Raw genomic sequence first — 18879 nt, forward strand, 5'->3', positions numbered from 1 at the left:
GGCTCACGGGCTCAGCCGCTCCGCGGCATGTGGGATCTTCCCGGACCGGGGCACGAACCCGTGTCCCCTGCATCGGCAGGCGGACTCTCAACCACTGCGCCACCAGGGAAGCCCTAAAATTCCTTTTTTTTAAACATCTTTATTGGAGTATAATTGCTTTACAGTGGTGTGTTAGTTTCTGCTGTACAACAAAGTGAGTCAGCTATATGCATACCTCATAGCAGGACATTGTATTATCTTCTCTGCTACCAAATGGTAGTTTTTAAGAAATGAATTCTCTTTTTGGAAATATCATTTTCATCATTTTTGAGCTTCACTTTGAAGATGTTAATTAATTGGATTTAAAACACTATTCTGCTTCTTTAAATTTTTTTTCTGTCTAATAACTTCTAATTTGTGTCAATAATGGATGGAAGATACCACACAGCCCTGCTGCTCAGTTCAACTTTTCTTCTTATGAACACTACACTCATCTAAAAGGAAAAAAGGAAACTGGGAAATACGTAAAAATACAATTAGATAAAATACATGTGATAATGTACCATGCTTAAAAATAATAAAATACAATAATAATAAAGTAGATCAAACATTTTTTACACACACACACACACACACACACACACATATCCTGCTAAAAATGAAGTTTCCTTTTTTAAGGATATGGTTTTAAAAAAGAGAGTAAATAAGGAGGTTAACTTACTAGTATTTAGAGTATGATATTCGGTTTAATGTACAATTGGTAGCTAATTAGTTGAGCTGGTTGGAAATCAAGCAACACTGAACTGAATATGTGTTTTCCTCAAACCAATATCACAACTTAGTTCACAACTTAGAGCAGAGGCACTTTCTCTTATTCAGTATCTACACTAAGAGACACTACTTCATAATACACTTTTAGTTTCTTCATTTACTGTTCTTCACCTCTAGCTATGGGAAACAAGAATAAGTCACCTGGTCATCTAGTTCATTCTCCTACCACCTTTATATATATATGTGTGTGTGTGTGTGTATGTATGTATATACACACATATATATATATATATGAAGCTTTCCATGCCCAGCTCTCTCACAGGCTGGAAGGGGACCAGCCATGTAGTTACAACACAGCGTCCTGTACACGTCTTTTCTTCTCTACTTTTATAGTATTTCAGTGGCAGGTGCACAGCATTCCTGGAAAATTCCTATCTCTGTTTCATCACAAATATTCCCAAACTCATGTTTCAGTTTATTTTAGAGTACTGTTAAAGCTGTGCCCAATGTACAAATCATAATTAGAATAATCCTGGTTTAGGTACTTGCCATTATCAACACCTTACAGAAACCATTCTCTATTTTACAGGAAACATGTGTATGTAAAATATTGAAAGCTTGGTAATTAAAGACAGTAATTATTTCTAGGAAATGTCTTATCCAGTTCTTCAGTCATTCAACGATATTTATTGAAAACCTATTATTTGTGCAACTATGCCAGGAACCAGAGACTTAAGATGCAGAGAGAGGGACTTATGGTCCACTTCAGTGTTTCCTCAGAATAGCAGCTCCAAGGAATAGTAACTGCTCTTCCACGAACACAATGTTCCATGGTAAACATGTTTGAGAAACTGTGGGTTATCAACAGCTTTATTTGTGTAAGGCTTTCAGAGCTCACATAGAAAGTAAGAGTATATGTGATGTTTTCTAAAATTGTTTTACTCTGGAGTCCCCCCATTTTTCTCCTATAGGATATTTTCGGGAGCACTTTTGAATAAAAAACACTCAGGAATCATACCAAGCAAAGAAAGCATCTTATTCAGCTTTGCCTCACCAGGGTCTAATCTGAAGGGGGTACTCAGTCATTGTCAAATAAATAAACAGATATTTACTACACCCCATGGTAGAAAGCAGTAAGTGTCCTCTTGAGGCACAAATAAAACATATGGAAATTCAGAGAAGGGAGAGACTACACTTAGCTGAGAGAAATCATACGAAGTTGAATGGACCCGATGACATGGAAGGAAATTTTGGAAGGATGGGGACATTTGGAGACTGGGGAAGGGCTGCTGAGCACAGGGTCAATGTGGGGGGATCTGGGAGTTTCCTCAGGCTGAAGGTTATAGTGGTCGCTCTTTAGTACACCTTGAATATAGCCACATTCCAACGTAGATGTTTGCTGCTTCAGCTCTCGTATTTTAAAACCCTTACAAAACCAGCAAAAACTATTAGGAAAATTAAAAAGAGCAAAACATGTTTAAATGAGTTCTTAGTCCGGTAGGACAATTCTAGACAAATACTTACTGCTGTTCGGGTTGTCTCCTATGATATGGTGTCGCCCACTCCAGTACCAGAGAAGCAGGGTAGCATCTCGAGACCCAGACACGATGTAGCAGTCCCCACCTATGTATGACTCAGACCTGGCCAAGCACGTCACCACATCCCAATGGCCGAATACAATCTGAGTTAGCTTCCCTGAAACACAGAAATGGTAGGTCAAATTCATTGGCTATTTTTCTTTAAACGGTAATAAGCTTAACTTTACTAGATATGTGAAAAGTGAATCTATAGACCCGCAAACTTACAAGGTAATTTTGTAACGAAATCTAGCTACAGATTTGGTTTCTTGAATTACTTCTGAAAAAGTGATACAAGAATGTCACTTGGGACTTCTTAAGAAAAGAACATAAAATAACACAATCATGATTTTTTTTCAGGGTTGGGCCAGACTAAGGGGAGGTTTAAGGTCTTTTATTGGACCTGATTTGTGGGAAGGGGACTGTAGTGCCAGTTGTCCTATGAACTCAGGGCTCAGCTCACACTGAAGCTCAGAGTGGATAAAATTATAAGTAGTCATTTACTTACAACGTGAGCATTTAATTTGAATCTCGGCACCCAAGATGAAAATGCCTACGTTATTAAGTATGATTTCATATGAAGCTTTAGGTGTCACAATTGGCATTTTGAAGAGGATAAGGTATTTCATAGCTCAGTTTACCTGTTTCTGTAGAATAAACTCTGAAGCTCTTATCCCAGAATCCACAGATAAGAATATAGCGATTGTCGGCTGTGACCACAAAACAATGGGCGTTGATTTGTATGCTCTGGTCAACAAGGTCTGTGATCTGCCGTTTGTTCACACCAGAGTTATTGGCTAAACATAAATAGAAAAAGAACTTTAAAGAAAGATTCCACAAGGGTTTCACCAACCACTTATAGAAGGAATACTTTTATGCTTCATTTACCTAGAAATGGGTTCTTAAGTCTATAAGATTATTAAGAGTTTAACATTTCCCCATGAGAAATGTAAACCCTTTAGTAGCAGTGATTATTTATGAACTGTATTATATATTAAAAACTTGTTGGAAATTTAAGTTCTCCACCGATATGAGGAATTCAAGATGTGAATTTACAACATAATAAAAATATTTAAATGCACTAAATTCAATAGATGTTCACCCTGCACAAGTTCATTGGTGTCCAACAAGTTCGGTAATAATGAGGAATAAATATTGTATGAAGTGTGTTACATAAGGAAAAAAAAAGTCTTAATATTTGCCTCCATCTGTCATTTTCTGATGGCATTTACAATTCACGTGAAAAGAAGAAAGTAGGGATTTGTGGGAGGGGTGTTGTTATGTAGGCAGCCCCTCAGGGAACTTTAGGTCAGCAGCTTTAAAGACCTGGATTGTCAACAAACAGAAACCTTTCCAGAATGGTCTGGCAGGGGAGGAGAGGAATAAGAAAGATGGGAGAGGGACTGGGGAGGAAAGAGACAGGCAGAGAATCAGTGGGTAGCACTGGGATTGAATCTGAATAAAGTCAGGAACTCAGACACACCATCTGATTTCCCTGGTGCCTGTCTGTATGCCAGCCTGTCCCTTACTCCACGCCGTCCTTTCAGGCTAAATCCCTGGGCTGAATTCTTAAACAGAAAATGCAGATTTAGAAGATCAACATCACTTTCTAACACCAATTAAATCTAAGTGCTACTATTTGTGGATATCTACTAACACTAAAATAGTAATTACTAGAGAAGGTAAAAAATAAAAAATAATTTTAAAAACAGCAAAGGAGAAGAAAAGCAAACATCCCGAGTCACTTGAAAACTATGTAATTGGTCCTTGATTAATTAGAATACAGCTATTAATTTTTCCATAGTTACACTCCAGCTGTACGTGACACTGTCCATGTCTTTTCAGCAGAGAAACAGCTAGACCTCAACTCTAAAAATATTCCTTGTCCTAAGTGTATATTCTCCCAAAGAAATGTTAAGTGCTATTTTGTGTTGGAGTATAAGGAACTAACCCAAATGGCTGTCCCTCATCCTCTTTCTGGGTTCAAAGATGTAGGGTGGATTAATCTAAGAAAAAAATACCATAACTTGTGTATGGCTTTATAATTTTTCGTATCATGTTCAATTTTTTTCTAATTTAGTTCTCATAAGATCCCATGAGGACAGGCAGAACAAACATGATTAGGAACCATCTTGCAGACATGAAACTGAGGCCCAGAGAGATTAAGGCACTTGCTCTGGATCACACAGCTAATAAATGTGTATGTGATTATTTTAAAATACTTGGAATATCTGCTGCAAATAGTTATAGCTCCCAAGTTTGCAATTCATATGAAACCTTTAATCAAAAAAATGTTTAGCTCTAGTGAGTGGAGATTTCCAGAAAAGAAATTCTTTAGTATTAGTTTTCTTTAGTAATAGCTTTGAGTCCTTATATATTTCAAATAATATAAAGTTGTTAAGGAAGAGTTGAGGCTGAAAGAAAGAACAGTTTGGAATCATTTGCGTTGTTTAGAACCAACCTAAGTGACCTCCTAAAATACCAAGAAAATGCCACAAATAATTATTTTAATACCAACAAATTCTTAGATGGCATGTTATGATTTGCACAGCTCCTTGATGGTAATCTGATGTTATCTGCACATTAATTTGTGGCAGAAAAAACTATTATTCAACTATCATTTGTGATAAATAGCCACATAGGTATCTGTGGAGAGGCAGCATCCATGAAAATGTATTTTTGTTGCTAACGTACCAATGAGTGGATCCATTTCAATGGGAAGATGATGGGCTTGATCCAAGGAGTAACCTGGAGCTCCTCTGAGGCCTAAAGATTAATTAAAAGAGAAAATGACCATAAAGTTCTCAGAAAGGAATTTCCTAATAAGCAGTGTTTTATAATGATTATACAATATATATATTTGCTTAAAAATTATTTGGTAAATTACTGCAAGAATGATTCAGTCACACTACATGTTTTTGTAGACAGTCTTAAAAAAATCATCACAATGGGGACTGCTAGTCTCCACTTAAGATGGAGAAAGCTGGGAAGAGTGTTATCCTAACAAGAAGAAAAAGCTAGATAAAGTGGAAGATTACAAAATTTCTTGAACCCATCAGAGAGCTGAAATCTAAGAAAAGGTCTTGCCTACAAGTAGGAATGGGTATGGGCACAGGCCCACCTGGGTCAAGGCAGAGAGGAAGATGGGGATCCCATCTAAGTGGGCCTTCTTTCAACAGATGACAAGTCAACTGAAGGTACAAAATTGAGCCACACCTAAAATCTTAACCTAAAAGCTACTTTCAGAGGATTAATATTTGGAGCTTGACTGAATTCATTAGTCATAATTTTTTACATGGGGTTATATAACATATAAAACTTTTAAACAATTCTAAAGAAAGATCAATTCTTTATAGTTTCTTTCAATGCAAAACATTTCTAGAGGCTAAGACTCCTGTGAATAAAGTCCTATTTTTAAAAGATGTCTGCTGCATATTTCTGATTGAATGGAAGTCGTTCTACCTCATGTTGAAAATATCGCCAATAACCATAAAATAGGGGCATTTAGAAACTCTTAGGAGATTAAGCTAAAAGTCGTTTGGTTTTTCAGAGTGATGCAGAAGTCAGTAGAATAGAAAGATTCAGGTGAATCCGGCGTGTCTCATCATTCAGTCTTAGAGACATGGGAATCCTTGGGTTTCCAGGGAGATCTTAAGTGATGAACTGGGCCAGCTAAATCAATTAGTCACATCCATTCCTGTCCTGGCTAGATAAGTATCAATATGTCTAATTTTTATGACAGAATTATATCACTTCAAGATATACTGGCTGGAAACTTCAGGAATGAGTTTGGAGAAAACACACGTGAAATCACTGAACAATTTAGATTTTGTCTTTTCTCAAAGACTCTAAGCTCCACAGAGAGAGCCATGCTGTTCGTCTTGTTCACTGTTGTACTCCCAGTGCCCAGGACCACTGACACAAAGTGGTCATTCAGATATTTCCTAAATGAATTAATGAAGTGGAAGAAAGAGGATTTGAAACCATCATCTAGAAAATCTAGATTCAAAATCACTTTTGTTTAATATGGGATAATTTTTTTTTTTTTTTTCTCCTGGTGGGGCAGGGTGGGAGGACCTGAATTATCTACAGGACTGCTTCAATTTGTCACGTACTTATTGGATACTTAACCATTAGCCAAGCATTCTGTGCAGCACTGAAAGACAGCAGCAGTGAATAAGACAGACAAGAGTTAATCAGTTAGGTTCGGCAATTACGTACTCTGCTGCTTTCTGCAGCTCATCTGGCACCCTTGCTAGCCCGCAGCACGCCTACCCTACCCTACCTGAAGCGCAGCTTCTAAGAACCCGTTAGTAAGGGGCTCCCTTAGGTACACATACCCACTGTGTTGTGCCATCGGTTCACTGCAAACAGTCTGCTGCAGGTCACGGTCACCACCGCAGGGATGGTCAGGTGGGGGAGCGTGTTGGCTGCCACATGCGTTACTGGAGAATTTGATGGAAACTTCAGCACCATGATCACATCCTGCTGCATCTGATCTTTAAACATGAGTGGACTCTGTGGAAGGAAACACTGTTGAATAGAAAGGGAAGAGAGCAAAGAAAACAAAAGGAATGACACAGTTAGTGAAAGCTCGGGGGGAGGATGAAATTAACACAGGCTAGTAAGGGCACAAACCAAGAGCCGAGCAGTCGGCACTCTGGTCTGAGAGGGTGGCACAGAGGAGCGAGCAGGGACTCCTCGAAGTCGCCGGGAGGACACCCGCTTATTAAAGACCAGCCGCAATTTAGGTACCGCCAGACGATGTGAGGAGTTGGAGATACGTCCACATGATGGAGCGTAATTATTCAGTGCAGTTACAACATCAGTTTGGTGGAAAAATCAGTCAAGTCAGTTACTGACACTGTTTACATGAAATATGCAGTGAACTGATTCTTTCATTTGTTACCTGGTTGATCTGGGGTCATGGCTACAGTCTAAATAATTAAAATATCACAGCCTCCCTTGTCAGCGCTGTGTGTGCATTTCTGCTGCGGCTCTGATGACTATGGTCTCCTTCCCCTGCTGGATGGTGAGCTTCCTGAGGGATAACACTCTCTTTTCTTTTTTAATCTTTGTTTCTCAATCATCTAGCATATGACTTGATAGAAAGTAGACACTATAAGAACTACTATTTAGTACTATAAAATACTATAAACATGATTACATAAAAGACACAAAATAGGGATGCTGGGAATAACCATTATTTAGCTTTCATGCATGTTTTGTAATTGTTCACTATTATATATACACATATATATGAATCCTCTGCTACACAAACTTAAAAAGCTTATTTTCTTTATAAACAGTTCCATGCCAATTTAGTCTCTAACAATTTCCCCTAGGAAAGTAATGAGTTTTGACTGGGCATTTCTCCAGGATAAATATTTTTATTATCATTATTAAACAGAGAAAACTAACAGGGGAATACAACTCTTCTGCCAAAGCATTTCATAAAATAAAGTGTGAGAGAGATTCTCTTGGACAGTTTATTAAAAACGCTTCATCTCAGGTGTGGAGGTTCTGCGTCTACACTGTGTCTGGGTGTTTGGATGGGAGCAGCGCATGTGGTGAAAGCTTGGCCGCACGCGAGGACCCACTTCAAGCAGCAGAGTTCATTAGTGACTAATCAAGGGGGCTGAAATGAGTTATTGCAGAGGAAAAGAAATGTTTTCAAACACACACATTCATTTATGTGTTTCAGTAGGTGTTCGACTATCAATTCCTTGAAGGTGTAGAGGATGTATTACCTCTGTGTCGCCAGTGCTTAAGGTCGTGCCTGGCACACAGAAGGGGCTCAATACTAACTTGTTAAGTAACTGATAGAACAAATGAAAGGTGTGAACAATACTTCCGTCAGGAAATAACAACTGATACATTTGTTTACACATATATTATGGACGATGTTCAGGAGCATTTTATTCCAATACTAGGGTGTCTGGTGCCTTGATAACTGTCTAGAAACACTGATGAACTGTAATTCATTTTGCAAACAGGTTTTTACCTTCAAACTTTTTTTTTTTTTTTTCAGTAAAACCTTAGTGGAAAGTCACAGTTAAAAAGTGAATTCTAAAGTAGTTTCTTGGAAAAAAATTTACCTTCTTCAAATTAGATAAAGAGGGAAATGTTCACCATTTGCTAAAAACTGAAAAAAGGACTGTTTTGTTATGAAAACTGATTTTTAAAACTCAGATTAAAATGAAAAGAATATTACCTTTTCCTTTGAAAAATGAGAATAAACCTTTTAATGTAAGTAGCTGCTGTGGCTGCTGACACTAGCTACCATTTACTGAGCACTTGTATGCCAGGGGCTGGTCTAAGTGCAATATTCAGTATCGAGTCATTACATTTTCAGGGTTGGTACTATTTTTACCCCCAGTTACAGATGCTGAAATGTAAACAGAGAGCTTAAATACCTCGTCCAATTCATTCATTAGTTCATGGCAAGAGACGGTGTTTGACACAAGTCTGGCTCTGAGGCCCTTATTCTTTTCTTTTTTTTTTTTTCACATCTTTATTGGAGTATAATTGCTTTACAGTGGTGTGTTAGTTTCTGCTTTATAACAAAGTGAATCAGTTATCCATATATATATGTTCCCATATCTCTTCCCTCTTGCGTCTCCGTCCCTCCCACCCTCCCTATCCCACCCCTCCAGGCGGTCACAAAGCACCGAGCTGATCTCCCCGTGCTATGCGGCTGCTTCCTTTATTCTTAACCCCTCTTCTCTAGAGCCTCCCTGAAGTGGCTGTAAATTATATTTCTTTCCTTTTCTCATGAACTACTTCCCCTACCCCACCTTGCCCAAAAAGATTAAATTAGGCAGCATCATATTGTGTTTATATTATATTTACATTCTAATTTGTAAACGTAATCTAATTTTGGTGCTGGTGTGTGTCTGTAAGCCTGTATATGTATGAAGGAGTTTATGTAGATGCATATATAGTCAGAGAGGATGGCTATTTTTGTGAATCCAAAATTGGGCTAGTTGAAGCCAAACTTAAAGGTAAGAACTCTACTCCTTTCTCTGTTTCTCCCTCGGGTAATCAGTATATACTGAGGCTGAAGAGTTAGCCAATAAAGTGAAGAGCCTTTTAAAATGCTGCTAAAAATCACTATTTTATTTGATCTATACTCAGGTCCAAAATGTTCCGCAAGCTGCTATGTCTTACCAGGTGCATGGCAGAGCTCCGAGGCGGATGTGGCTCAATAAGCAACTGAGATGGCGTTTGTCCAAAGTTCTGTATCTGTGCCTCCATGGCCTGCAGGGGAAGGAGAGTAATTGTCATAATCAATATGCATCAACGAGAGAGGTCAACACACTCTGACAACGCAAGTGTATCCCAAGTCAGCCATGAAAAAAGTCCAGAATATTCACCGGGTGCTCTTCTCGCAGGGTGCAAAATCATCCAAGTGTTAGTATTTTGTAGACAAGCTTTGCTTCTCCTTCCAAACATGCTTCCATTAACCAAGTCACTATTCTTATTTAGAAGCAGGGGTTAAATGTGGAAATGTTATCCTGTGAGTGCATGCATGCAGCTAGAGCCCAAAGAACACTCTGAACACTAAATACAACACATATACCTTAATAAAGTCCTTTGTAAGAAGGAACGTATGGGGATCTCTAATGAAATAAGCTTCTGGAATCTTAATGGGAAAAAAAAGAATGAGACATAAAGTCCACTAAGGATACAAAATAAAGTCAAATAATCATGTGTTCTAATCAATTCAGAGGGCGATCAGTAGAAAGAACATTAAGACTTTCGTATAATAATCAAATATGGTAAGACTTTCACTACAAAAAATACATTTTAGTGTGCTATGCTATTCTAAGATGAATCCTGGAATATTATTTATAAGGTATGAATTCATTTCTCTCAAAAATTTCCTGAAAATTTAGAAAGAACTAACCCAAAGAGGAAATAATTCTTGGGGCATCCTGACCTATGCAATATGTCATTAAAACCTATGCAGATGGAAATATTAACGAGATTTTGTGATTTCCAATAGATAAAAATAATTCTAGATCTCAGACTGTCTGGAGTGTAAAATATGCCTTTTTTGTGTGTATGTTAAAGAGATACTCTTATAAGAGATTTAAGTATTTCTTCTATACATAAATTCTACAGGGAAAAATTTCAATATATTAACCTAGACTAACAGAAATATTTTTCTGAAATATTGTAAGTAGGTAACTTAAGTCAACAAGGAGAAGCACAATATTTACTATGATTATTACTCTGTTACCATGCTAATTTTCCCCCTAAAATTGTGTGCACTGTGGTTGCACATAAAAGTGAAATTCGAAAGTCATTGCTGAGTGCTTGGGAGTCAGGTAAGGTGGTAGGTGGCTCTCGACACAGCACTGCTACTAATCCCGTCACTATCTACAATTCTCATTTATAAAGTCTTTAAATTTAATAATCTGTCCTCCTAGACTGCATTTCAAGAAAATGTTTATCAATAAAAATGTGAATTTTCAAATTGATTAGCAATATTAAACATGAATGCATCATTATCTGCCATATTTTAACAATTGCATAAATGGAGCTTTGGTTCTTTTACTTGTAGAGGCAACAGGACGAGTTATTAAATCTCTTTACGTGCTGTCCAGTTTTAATGTATACATTTATTTGCATGTGTCCACTCATATGCGAAGTGTGACTATTTCACTAAATTGTACTCACATAGATACCATTATACTTTATCTCCCCAATGCAAGATTTAAGATTAGAAAGGGGGGAGAGACCATTTCTGGTTAGGTTCACATTCTGAACAATAAACTCTTGAGAATTATTTGAAAATCAAAAAAAGTACTCATTGTATTGTTAAAGTTGCCCTAGTTAGAAAATGTCCAATACCTAGCTTAATGTATCATGAACTAAATCTCTCTAGCAATAGATACCATTGCTTGTGTTTCTCCTCCTCCAGATAGAGGACCAGGTTGGGGGTAGGGAGACAGAAGTAAAATCAAACACATTTAAATCTCTACATCAGTGCCTTGCATTTAGTAGGTAGCCTTTAAATGTTCACAGAAAGAATCAATCAACAAACATGTTTTGCTTGACTTTTTTTTCTGGAAGGGAAATATCAAAATTACATTAAAAAATGTTCTGAAACAGATTTAATTTCCAGAAATCTTCTGTACGGTTCTCTTCAGGAGGTCCTGCCTCTGATCCTTTTGGACTGAGGCACAATACACACACACATACATATCTTAAATGGCTCTCAAATGGCGTCAGGGTAAATTTCAAGTTGTGCTCAATCTCACCCTTGCATTAAGACAATCGATTCCTAACATTCAACATTTATTTATTTTAAGACTAAACTGAATCTCTCTTCCTGTGATCTACCTAAAGGTTCTTATTCCAGTATTTATCTTTTAGCTATTGTGTAGTCCTGCTTTCTAATAATTCCTTGCCCTCTGATTTTAAATTGCACAGGTCTTTCTGATCCTGGAAAAGCATGCTGTCTCCCCTAAGTCTATTAAAATGTTTGAAAGGGAAGTGAGCACCTACTGACTTTCCTGATTGGCTCCCCCTGTCATATGCTTTCTGTGCTCCCCCACTTTTAGGAAGTCATCAATGTCTTCCTTTTCATTAAGAAGGGAGGTACTACTGCTGACTATTGTTATTGGGCAAATGGATATTTGTTATATTATTATATGTTATATTATTCTCTCTACTTTTGTATATGTTTGAAGACTTTGATTTTTTAAAAAAGTGATGCTGACAAGGAGAAAGATATTGTTTTCCACGGTGAGGTTGGGCTTTGAACAGAGATACAAATAAAACTACTGTAGAGCAGAAAAGGAAAAAAAAAACTGATAAATTTTTATGGCTTCATCTCTCTGTTACCAGCTCATATTTTTGATTGCCTATTTCATTTCTTTAAACATATTAAATCCTTTTAGAAATTAAAAAAAAAAAAAGAGGTACTTTGTATGGGCGCATGCCCGGAGATATACACAACCCATTCTGCAACCTATGACGCACAGCAACTGAGTAGTTGTTATGATGGAGGAGAAAATGCCTCCCTTCATGCTAACCTTGGGCAGGGTTCTAAATCCTTCCCAGAAATCCTTCCTAAATCATAATCAATGTCCTCCATATTCTCACAGCGTATTTTCCCCTTTATCATGGAATTCAACACATAATTCCTTACGTGTGTCTGTTTGCTCAGACTGTGAATCTCTGCAGGTCAGGGCTGTGATTTCGTCCTACAGAGTCAAAAAATGTTTGAATACAGAAGTGGGGAAATGGTAGGGTATTTGGGTAAAGCTGAAAGGTAGCCTGAAAAGAGGAAAGCACAGTAGCAGAGAAAACTTCAGAGTTCTTTTCTCTTACAATTCAATACCACAAAAACAATTCAGTTAACGAACATTTGTTGAATATTTACTTCACACCAAGGGATACAAAATCAGACAGCAGACTGCCCTCCAGAAGTTTTCAGCCCATAAGGACATGAGATGAGGACATCAGGGCACATGGTAGGTAGGACCATGGGGGAGGCCAGCCCAAAGGGCCAGGGAGCCCAGAGGAGTAATGGACTGAAACTCAGGTGGAGAATGGGGAAGGAAGAGCAGGGCTGTTAGGAAAGGGACTTCCAGAAAAAGAATATGAGCTAAGGTTTGAAGGTTAAGTAGAAATTAGCTGGATAACACCATAAAACAAGTTTTTGCTATATGGAATTTTTTGTCATATAGTGGAATTTTTCCATTAATACAATTTTTCCAAATATATCAAGTAAAAAAACCTAAACAACTACTTACAGTTAATTATAAGGTGGATTCTTTCTATATTATCAGAAATGGTATCTTAGAAAATTCTACATATTTCTATTTCTCTATATATTGTTCTGCATGGGTCAGAGAGACTTAATGTTATTCATAAAACATATATTTATTGAGTACCTACTAGTACCTGGTACCCTTCTACAGATCTCTGATACTCATCAAACAAAACAGATAGAGATTCCTGCTCTCGTAGAGGTTGCATTCTAGCCAGGATGCCATAGGGGCTTACATTCAGCCAGATGTCACACAACGGCATCCCATGGGCTAGATTCAGCTCACAGACATGGTTTCTATTTGAGCCAACATTTATAGGTTGGGAAATTTCATACAGTAATTTGGATTTTCTGGCTTCTCTCAGAAAAAATCAGAAGATCTGACATTACCTCATTAGCATTCCTTCATGGCAACACTCGTCAGGAGCACAGACTCTTTTTTAACACCCACCACTCATGTGACCCACGCATGCACTGCCATCTGGCCAGCTTCACTAGTTTATTCCCTGTCTGACCTCTATAGACATCAGCATTTGTGAATCCTTTTAAAATCTAATACCAAAACTTTAGTTTGAGTTACAAGAAATCTATTGCTTTATGTATCTATTGCACTTTCCAGTGAAGAAATGATGAACTAACATTGTATGTGGGAGATCATGAGTTGTAAACCTTGGGAAATAAGTCTGTAAACCTAACTCGCTTCATTGAATCTAAGATGTTATCCATTATTGAAGCATCATTATTTTATATACGATGAAGAAGTACAAAATGATGCCAATTAAACGATGATGCACCGTTGAAGGTAAGTAAGACACTCTGTGATTTGGATTTTGAGATACAACAATGATGTACACCTTAGAATCAATAAGTTACAGTAACTTTTTACATGTAATAGTCACCGATATTATGTCTTACATATTTCATACAAATCTAACATAATAGGCTTTAAACACTAGATTTTAAAACATGTGACTGACAAAACCTTTGCTGATTTATAAAGGGAAAGACTATGTATTCATTGGTGGACAGCTCTTCGGTGGGATAACATGAAAATATGGATCTGCTTATACTTAAATAATAACATTAGGCCTTTGCGATTGCTGAACTTGCTATCTATTTATTTTTTTTTTGAGGTTCAAGGAAGACAAATTCATAAAGCACACTAATCCTAGGTGTATAGGTTGATGAATGTGTGCGTGTGTGTGTGTATGTGTGTGTGTGTATTTTCTCCCCCTTATAACCACCACCCAGATCAAGACAGGGCTTTGGAATGAAATGGGCAGGTTCCATATCTTGATCTGAGCAGCAGCTACATGGGAGTACGTAGATTCCCTCTTTCCCCTCCCAGCCAATTCTTCCCACTCCTCAACGTCTGCCAAGCTGACCACTATTTTGATGTTTATCATCACTGACTATTTTTTCTGTTCTTGAACTTTGATGAATGGAATCGTAAAATATATATTTTTGTGTCTACCCTTTTTTTTTTTTGGGTTAACATAAAGTCTGTGACATACTTCCTTGTTGTTGTGTGTCAACGGGGTTTTTTTTTTTTTGCTATTTAGTATTCCATTGTATTAATCTTCCACAATATGTCAATTCTTCTGTTGACGGACCTTTTGGTTGTTAACAGTTCCAGGTTATTATGAATAAAATTGCTTAGAAAATACTTGTACATGTCTTTCGAGGGAGGTGAGTAGTTATTTCTGCTGGGTGTATACCTAGGTATGGGGTTGCTGAGTCATAGGGTAGGAATGTTTAGTTTTACTGCTAAATTGTTCTCCAAAGTGGTTGTGCTGATTTTGAGTATTTGTAAGCATTTGTGAACGCAGAATGCAAAGGTCAAGTTGTAAATAGAGCAATGATTTAGACTATGTGGACTTTTAGGGCACTGATATGCTGAAACTCTTACATGTCAAACTCATTTGTGTCTGATAATTATTATAAAGAATACCACTTTACTTCTTCACCAGGAATTTTTCAGAGAGAAAGTTAGTCAAGAGATTTAAATTTTAATTGTTGTGTCGATTCTTGCTTATTCTTATAAAAATTATTCTGTGAATATTTAATTAAAGCCGTCATCATGTATTTAGCATTTATTTTTCTTCCCAGCTAAAATCTGTCAAGAAATAGGTAGGTGAAGGGAGGGAGGGATAAATTAGGAGTTTGGGATTAACAGATACACACTACTACTTATAAAATAGATAAACAACAGGCCCTACTGTATAGCACAGGGAACTACGTTCAGTATCTTATAATAACCTATAATGGAAAAGAATCTGAAAAAATATATACATGTATATATAACTGGATCACTTTGCTATATACCTGAAACTAATACAACATTATAAATCAACTATACTTCAATTTAAAAAAAAGGAAAAGAAATAGGTAGGTTATAAAATTAGAGGGAAAAAAAAAAGACTTCTTTTTTTAACACCTTGGAGGAAGTTCCAAAACACAGACTTTTGCAGGGGAAGGCAGAGAAGTGAAGAAAATGTGAAGTGAATTATGCTTAGGAGAACAATATAAGCACATTTGAACAGTACATGTGATTTTCAGATTTCATACACATATATGACACACAACTCAGTTTCACCTGCTTATATGTAATATAAAGCTCCTACTAGGGAAAGTTCCCATTAGGGACAGTTTCCCTCTTGTCCCTTCCCTACCTTCTGATTGTCCCCTTCCTTAGCCTTGTTAGGCTCGCTTTGAAAAATCCTCCAGGACCCACCTGCCAAGTTACAAAATTACCCACGCCTTCATTCAGCTCTCCTTTTTCTCACTTATTCTCAAGGAGCTCTCTCTAGTTTTTCATCTTCCCCACAGGTCAGGGGCACTGTGTATGTCTGTGTCATTGATGTCACATACAAAGGTGCCCAGTTGGGGGACAAATGAGTGATAGAATCAACCCTAATTGCCAGAGGAAGGAGCACCTTTTGTAATTATCCTTCTAAAGAGGGTGGCTTTTTAAATTTGCACAAACAGGCCATATGTGTTCGCAATGGCTCTGACATACGCCTTATTTCTTTGACCTGCTGCAGCTCTTGTTTAATTGCTTTTTTTCCCCCCCGCTTCTTACCTTCCCTCCCAAGAAAGTTCTACCTCCTCTATGAACAAAGATACAAGTTTGGGATTAAATTCTCAGAAAAGGAAGTGAACATGCTGTGGTGTATGTGTGTTATATGTATGCCTATTAATACAAAAGACTTCACAGCCAAGGTAAAGTAAATGTGGTGACAGCTAAGTCATAGTTTAGAACGATGTTCAAATTAATGATCAATTCAAAATATTCTAAAAGACAGAAATGAGGTGAACAAGTGTGCTTTCTCCTTCCCTCTGTGTTAGACTAGTTATCTATTTACACCTTCCCTTGTATGCACAAGCTAAAAACTTGATTAATGTCCTCTTTTCCTCAATGCAGGTGAATTTAGCCCAGATACATTTTTCTCCCATAGAATCTTTACAACTTCTAGTCTTTTTTTGCAAATGTAATTTAGTATTGCTTTTCAGATGAAATGCCATCAGGTCTAAGTGCCATGAGAGAGACAGTGTGAGGAAGCTAATAAGGTAGGCTGTCAAATGACCTATTTCATCCAATTCTCTTGGTCTGTACAATCTTTTAAACAGTTTTCCAAAATATCGGCATTTTATAAAGTACTACAGGCTATGCTATCCACAATGCAAAATATCAGACTATGTCCAAATTACCAGTCAATTATCGACAAGTTTCAGAAAATTGAAGAAAAAAAATAGTAAAAGCTTGGGAACACACAGAAAGATTTTCAAAAATAATTTCCTTAGTACTGTGTGTATCTCTGTGTACAGCTCTTCCTTAGAATGATTTTACTTTAACGCTTGAGAGTGGATATTCTTTTTTTTTTTTGACCAGAAAATACAACTTTGACATACAATTAAAAATATATGTGATTTTTATCCCTTCTGTTCTACCTCCAATTCTACCAATTCTATATCAAATAGGAAAAAATATGGAATCTTGAGAAGTCTGAAATAATAAAAAGAAAGATTGCTTAATGGCAGAATGTATTTTAAGTGATAAGCTTTTGCTTCTGGTTTATTATTGTAATAAAACGAGATCATATAAAGCATTACTTTTTAATGCTAGAAAAGCAGGAGCAAAATAAATCAAGCAAATGCTACCTGAACTTTATTATTTCTTGCCTTATAAACATTTAACTATATAAAAAATTAAAATGCTATTTTATATTCAACTGCTTCTAGTTTTTCATAGAAACTACAAAATAAAAGAACCAAGGTGTTTCCTTTGTTTTAACAATTGACTGCATTAAGGCTAAGCCTATGCTAGCAAAATTATGAGAATATTTAAACAAATATTTGGTGACTCAAGTAAAAAAGAACCACATTTGCTTTAATTATCAGACTATGTTAGATGATATTTGAGGAAGGGGGTTTGTAGTTTGCTCATTTATCTGCCTCAGTGCTTGGTTTTATTCTTTTGGTATAAAACTAAAAAAAAAAAAAAAAAGAGAGAGGAGACATCCTCCTGCTGATTCCTATTTCCTCCTTGGAATGATGAATTATAAGGATATTACATAATTGACTTAACAAATGAATGTGAAAAAGCAAGCACCGTATCCTCTAGACAGAAAAAGCTCTGTCTAGAACATTAAAAAAATATATTAGGTCAGTGCCAGTGGTGGCAAGCTCACTCAATTTTTCTACTTAAAAATAAGTCAGGTCAGGTAGAAAAAGTAGATGTATTTTAATGTAGCAGGTAGTGGTTTTCCTCCCCTGGATGCCTTATATACTCCTCCTAGAGTGGTGACTAACTCAGGGGAACAGAGAAGTGAGCTGGATCAGCATCCTTGCCCCTGGGAGATGGTCTCCAGGGACTGCATCACTGGTACTCCCTTGCTCTCTGGCTTCCCACTGGGTTTAGCCACTGAGAAGTCAGAACAAAAGATAGGAAGGCAAAGTATTTATTGTATGTTCCCTCATTGCCAAGTCATAGTTTGGCAGTGGCTGGGTTGCATTTCTCTACCTAACGCCACAGATCCTGATGGGTGACCACCCACCTAGGGCTACTTCTCCTGCCAGGCTCTGGCAATAGCCCCCTGCCCCTATACCCTCAGGCCTAGGTGCGGTACCCAGATGTTAACCCCTGGAGGCTTCTCCTTCCCTTGGTCATCCACTTTATCCTGCCCCATATTTTTGTAAATAGGACTATTATTAAGCTCTTCATTATCCCTTTAAAATTCGTTAGAATTTTGGTAATATTTATCACATAAAATTTTACAACATAAAATTTACCATCTTAACCATTTTTAAGTGTACAGTTCAGTAGTGTTAAATACATTCATATTATTGTGCAACCAATCTCTAGAACTCTCTTTATCTTGAAAAACTGAAACTCTGTACCCATAAGACACCTGCTCATTTCACCTTCCCCCAGACCCCAGAAACCACCCTTCTGCTTTCTGTCTCTATGATTTTGACTATTCTAGGTACCTGGAATCATATAGTAATTTGTCTTGTTGTGACTGGCTTAGTTCACTTAGCATAACATCCTCAAGGTTCATCCCTGTTACAGCATGTGACAGAATTTCCTTCCTTTTTAAGGTGAAATAATATTCCACTATCTGTTTATGTCATATTTTTTTATCCATTCATCTGCTAATGGACTCTTGGGTTGCTTCTACCCTTTGGCTATTGTGAATAATGCTGCTGTGAACATGGGTGTACAAATATTTCTTTGAAATCTTGCTTTCAATTCTTCTGCATATA

At 37.1% G+C, this 18879-nt stretch overlaps 1 protein-coding gene across 5 annotated transcripts in view; it reads right to left on the minus strand.

Annotated features, from left to right (window-relative positions):
- NBEA (neurobeachin) overlaps positions 1–18879 on the minus strand; it is a 629334-nt gene that overhangs the window by 13904 nt on the left and 596551 nt on the right. For 2 of the 5 annotated variants that reach the window (XM_049701354.1, XM_033410049.2), the window contains exons 49-54: positions 9910–9972; positions 9498–9587; positions 6668–6860; positions 5022–5093; positions 2969–3124; positions 2275–2445 (exon numbers count right to left, since the gene is read on the minus strand). In XM_049701354.1, the coding sequence (XP_049557311.1) occupies positions 2275–2445; positions 2969–3124; positions 5022–5093; positions 6668–6860; positions 9498–9587; positions 9910–9972 (745 nt within the window). The remainder of the gene's footprint in view (positions 1–2274; positions 2446–2968; positions 3125–5021; positions 5094–6667; positions 6861–9497; positions 9588–9909; positions 9973–18879) is intronic. The other 3 variants (XM_049701353.1, XM_033410053.2, XM_033410055.2) reach the window with 3 other exon arrangements.

The sequence above is a fragment of the Orcinus orca genome, chromosome 18 (assembly GCF_937001465.1).
Source record: "Orcinus orca chromosome 18, mOrcOrc1.1, whole genome shotgun sequence".
Taxonomy (NCBI): Eukaryota; Metazoa; Chordata; class Mammalia; order Artiodactyla; family Delphinidae; genus Orcinus; species Orcinus orca.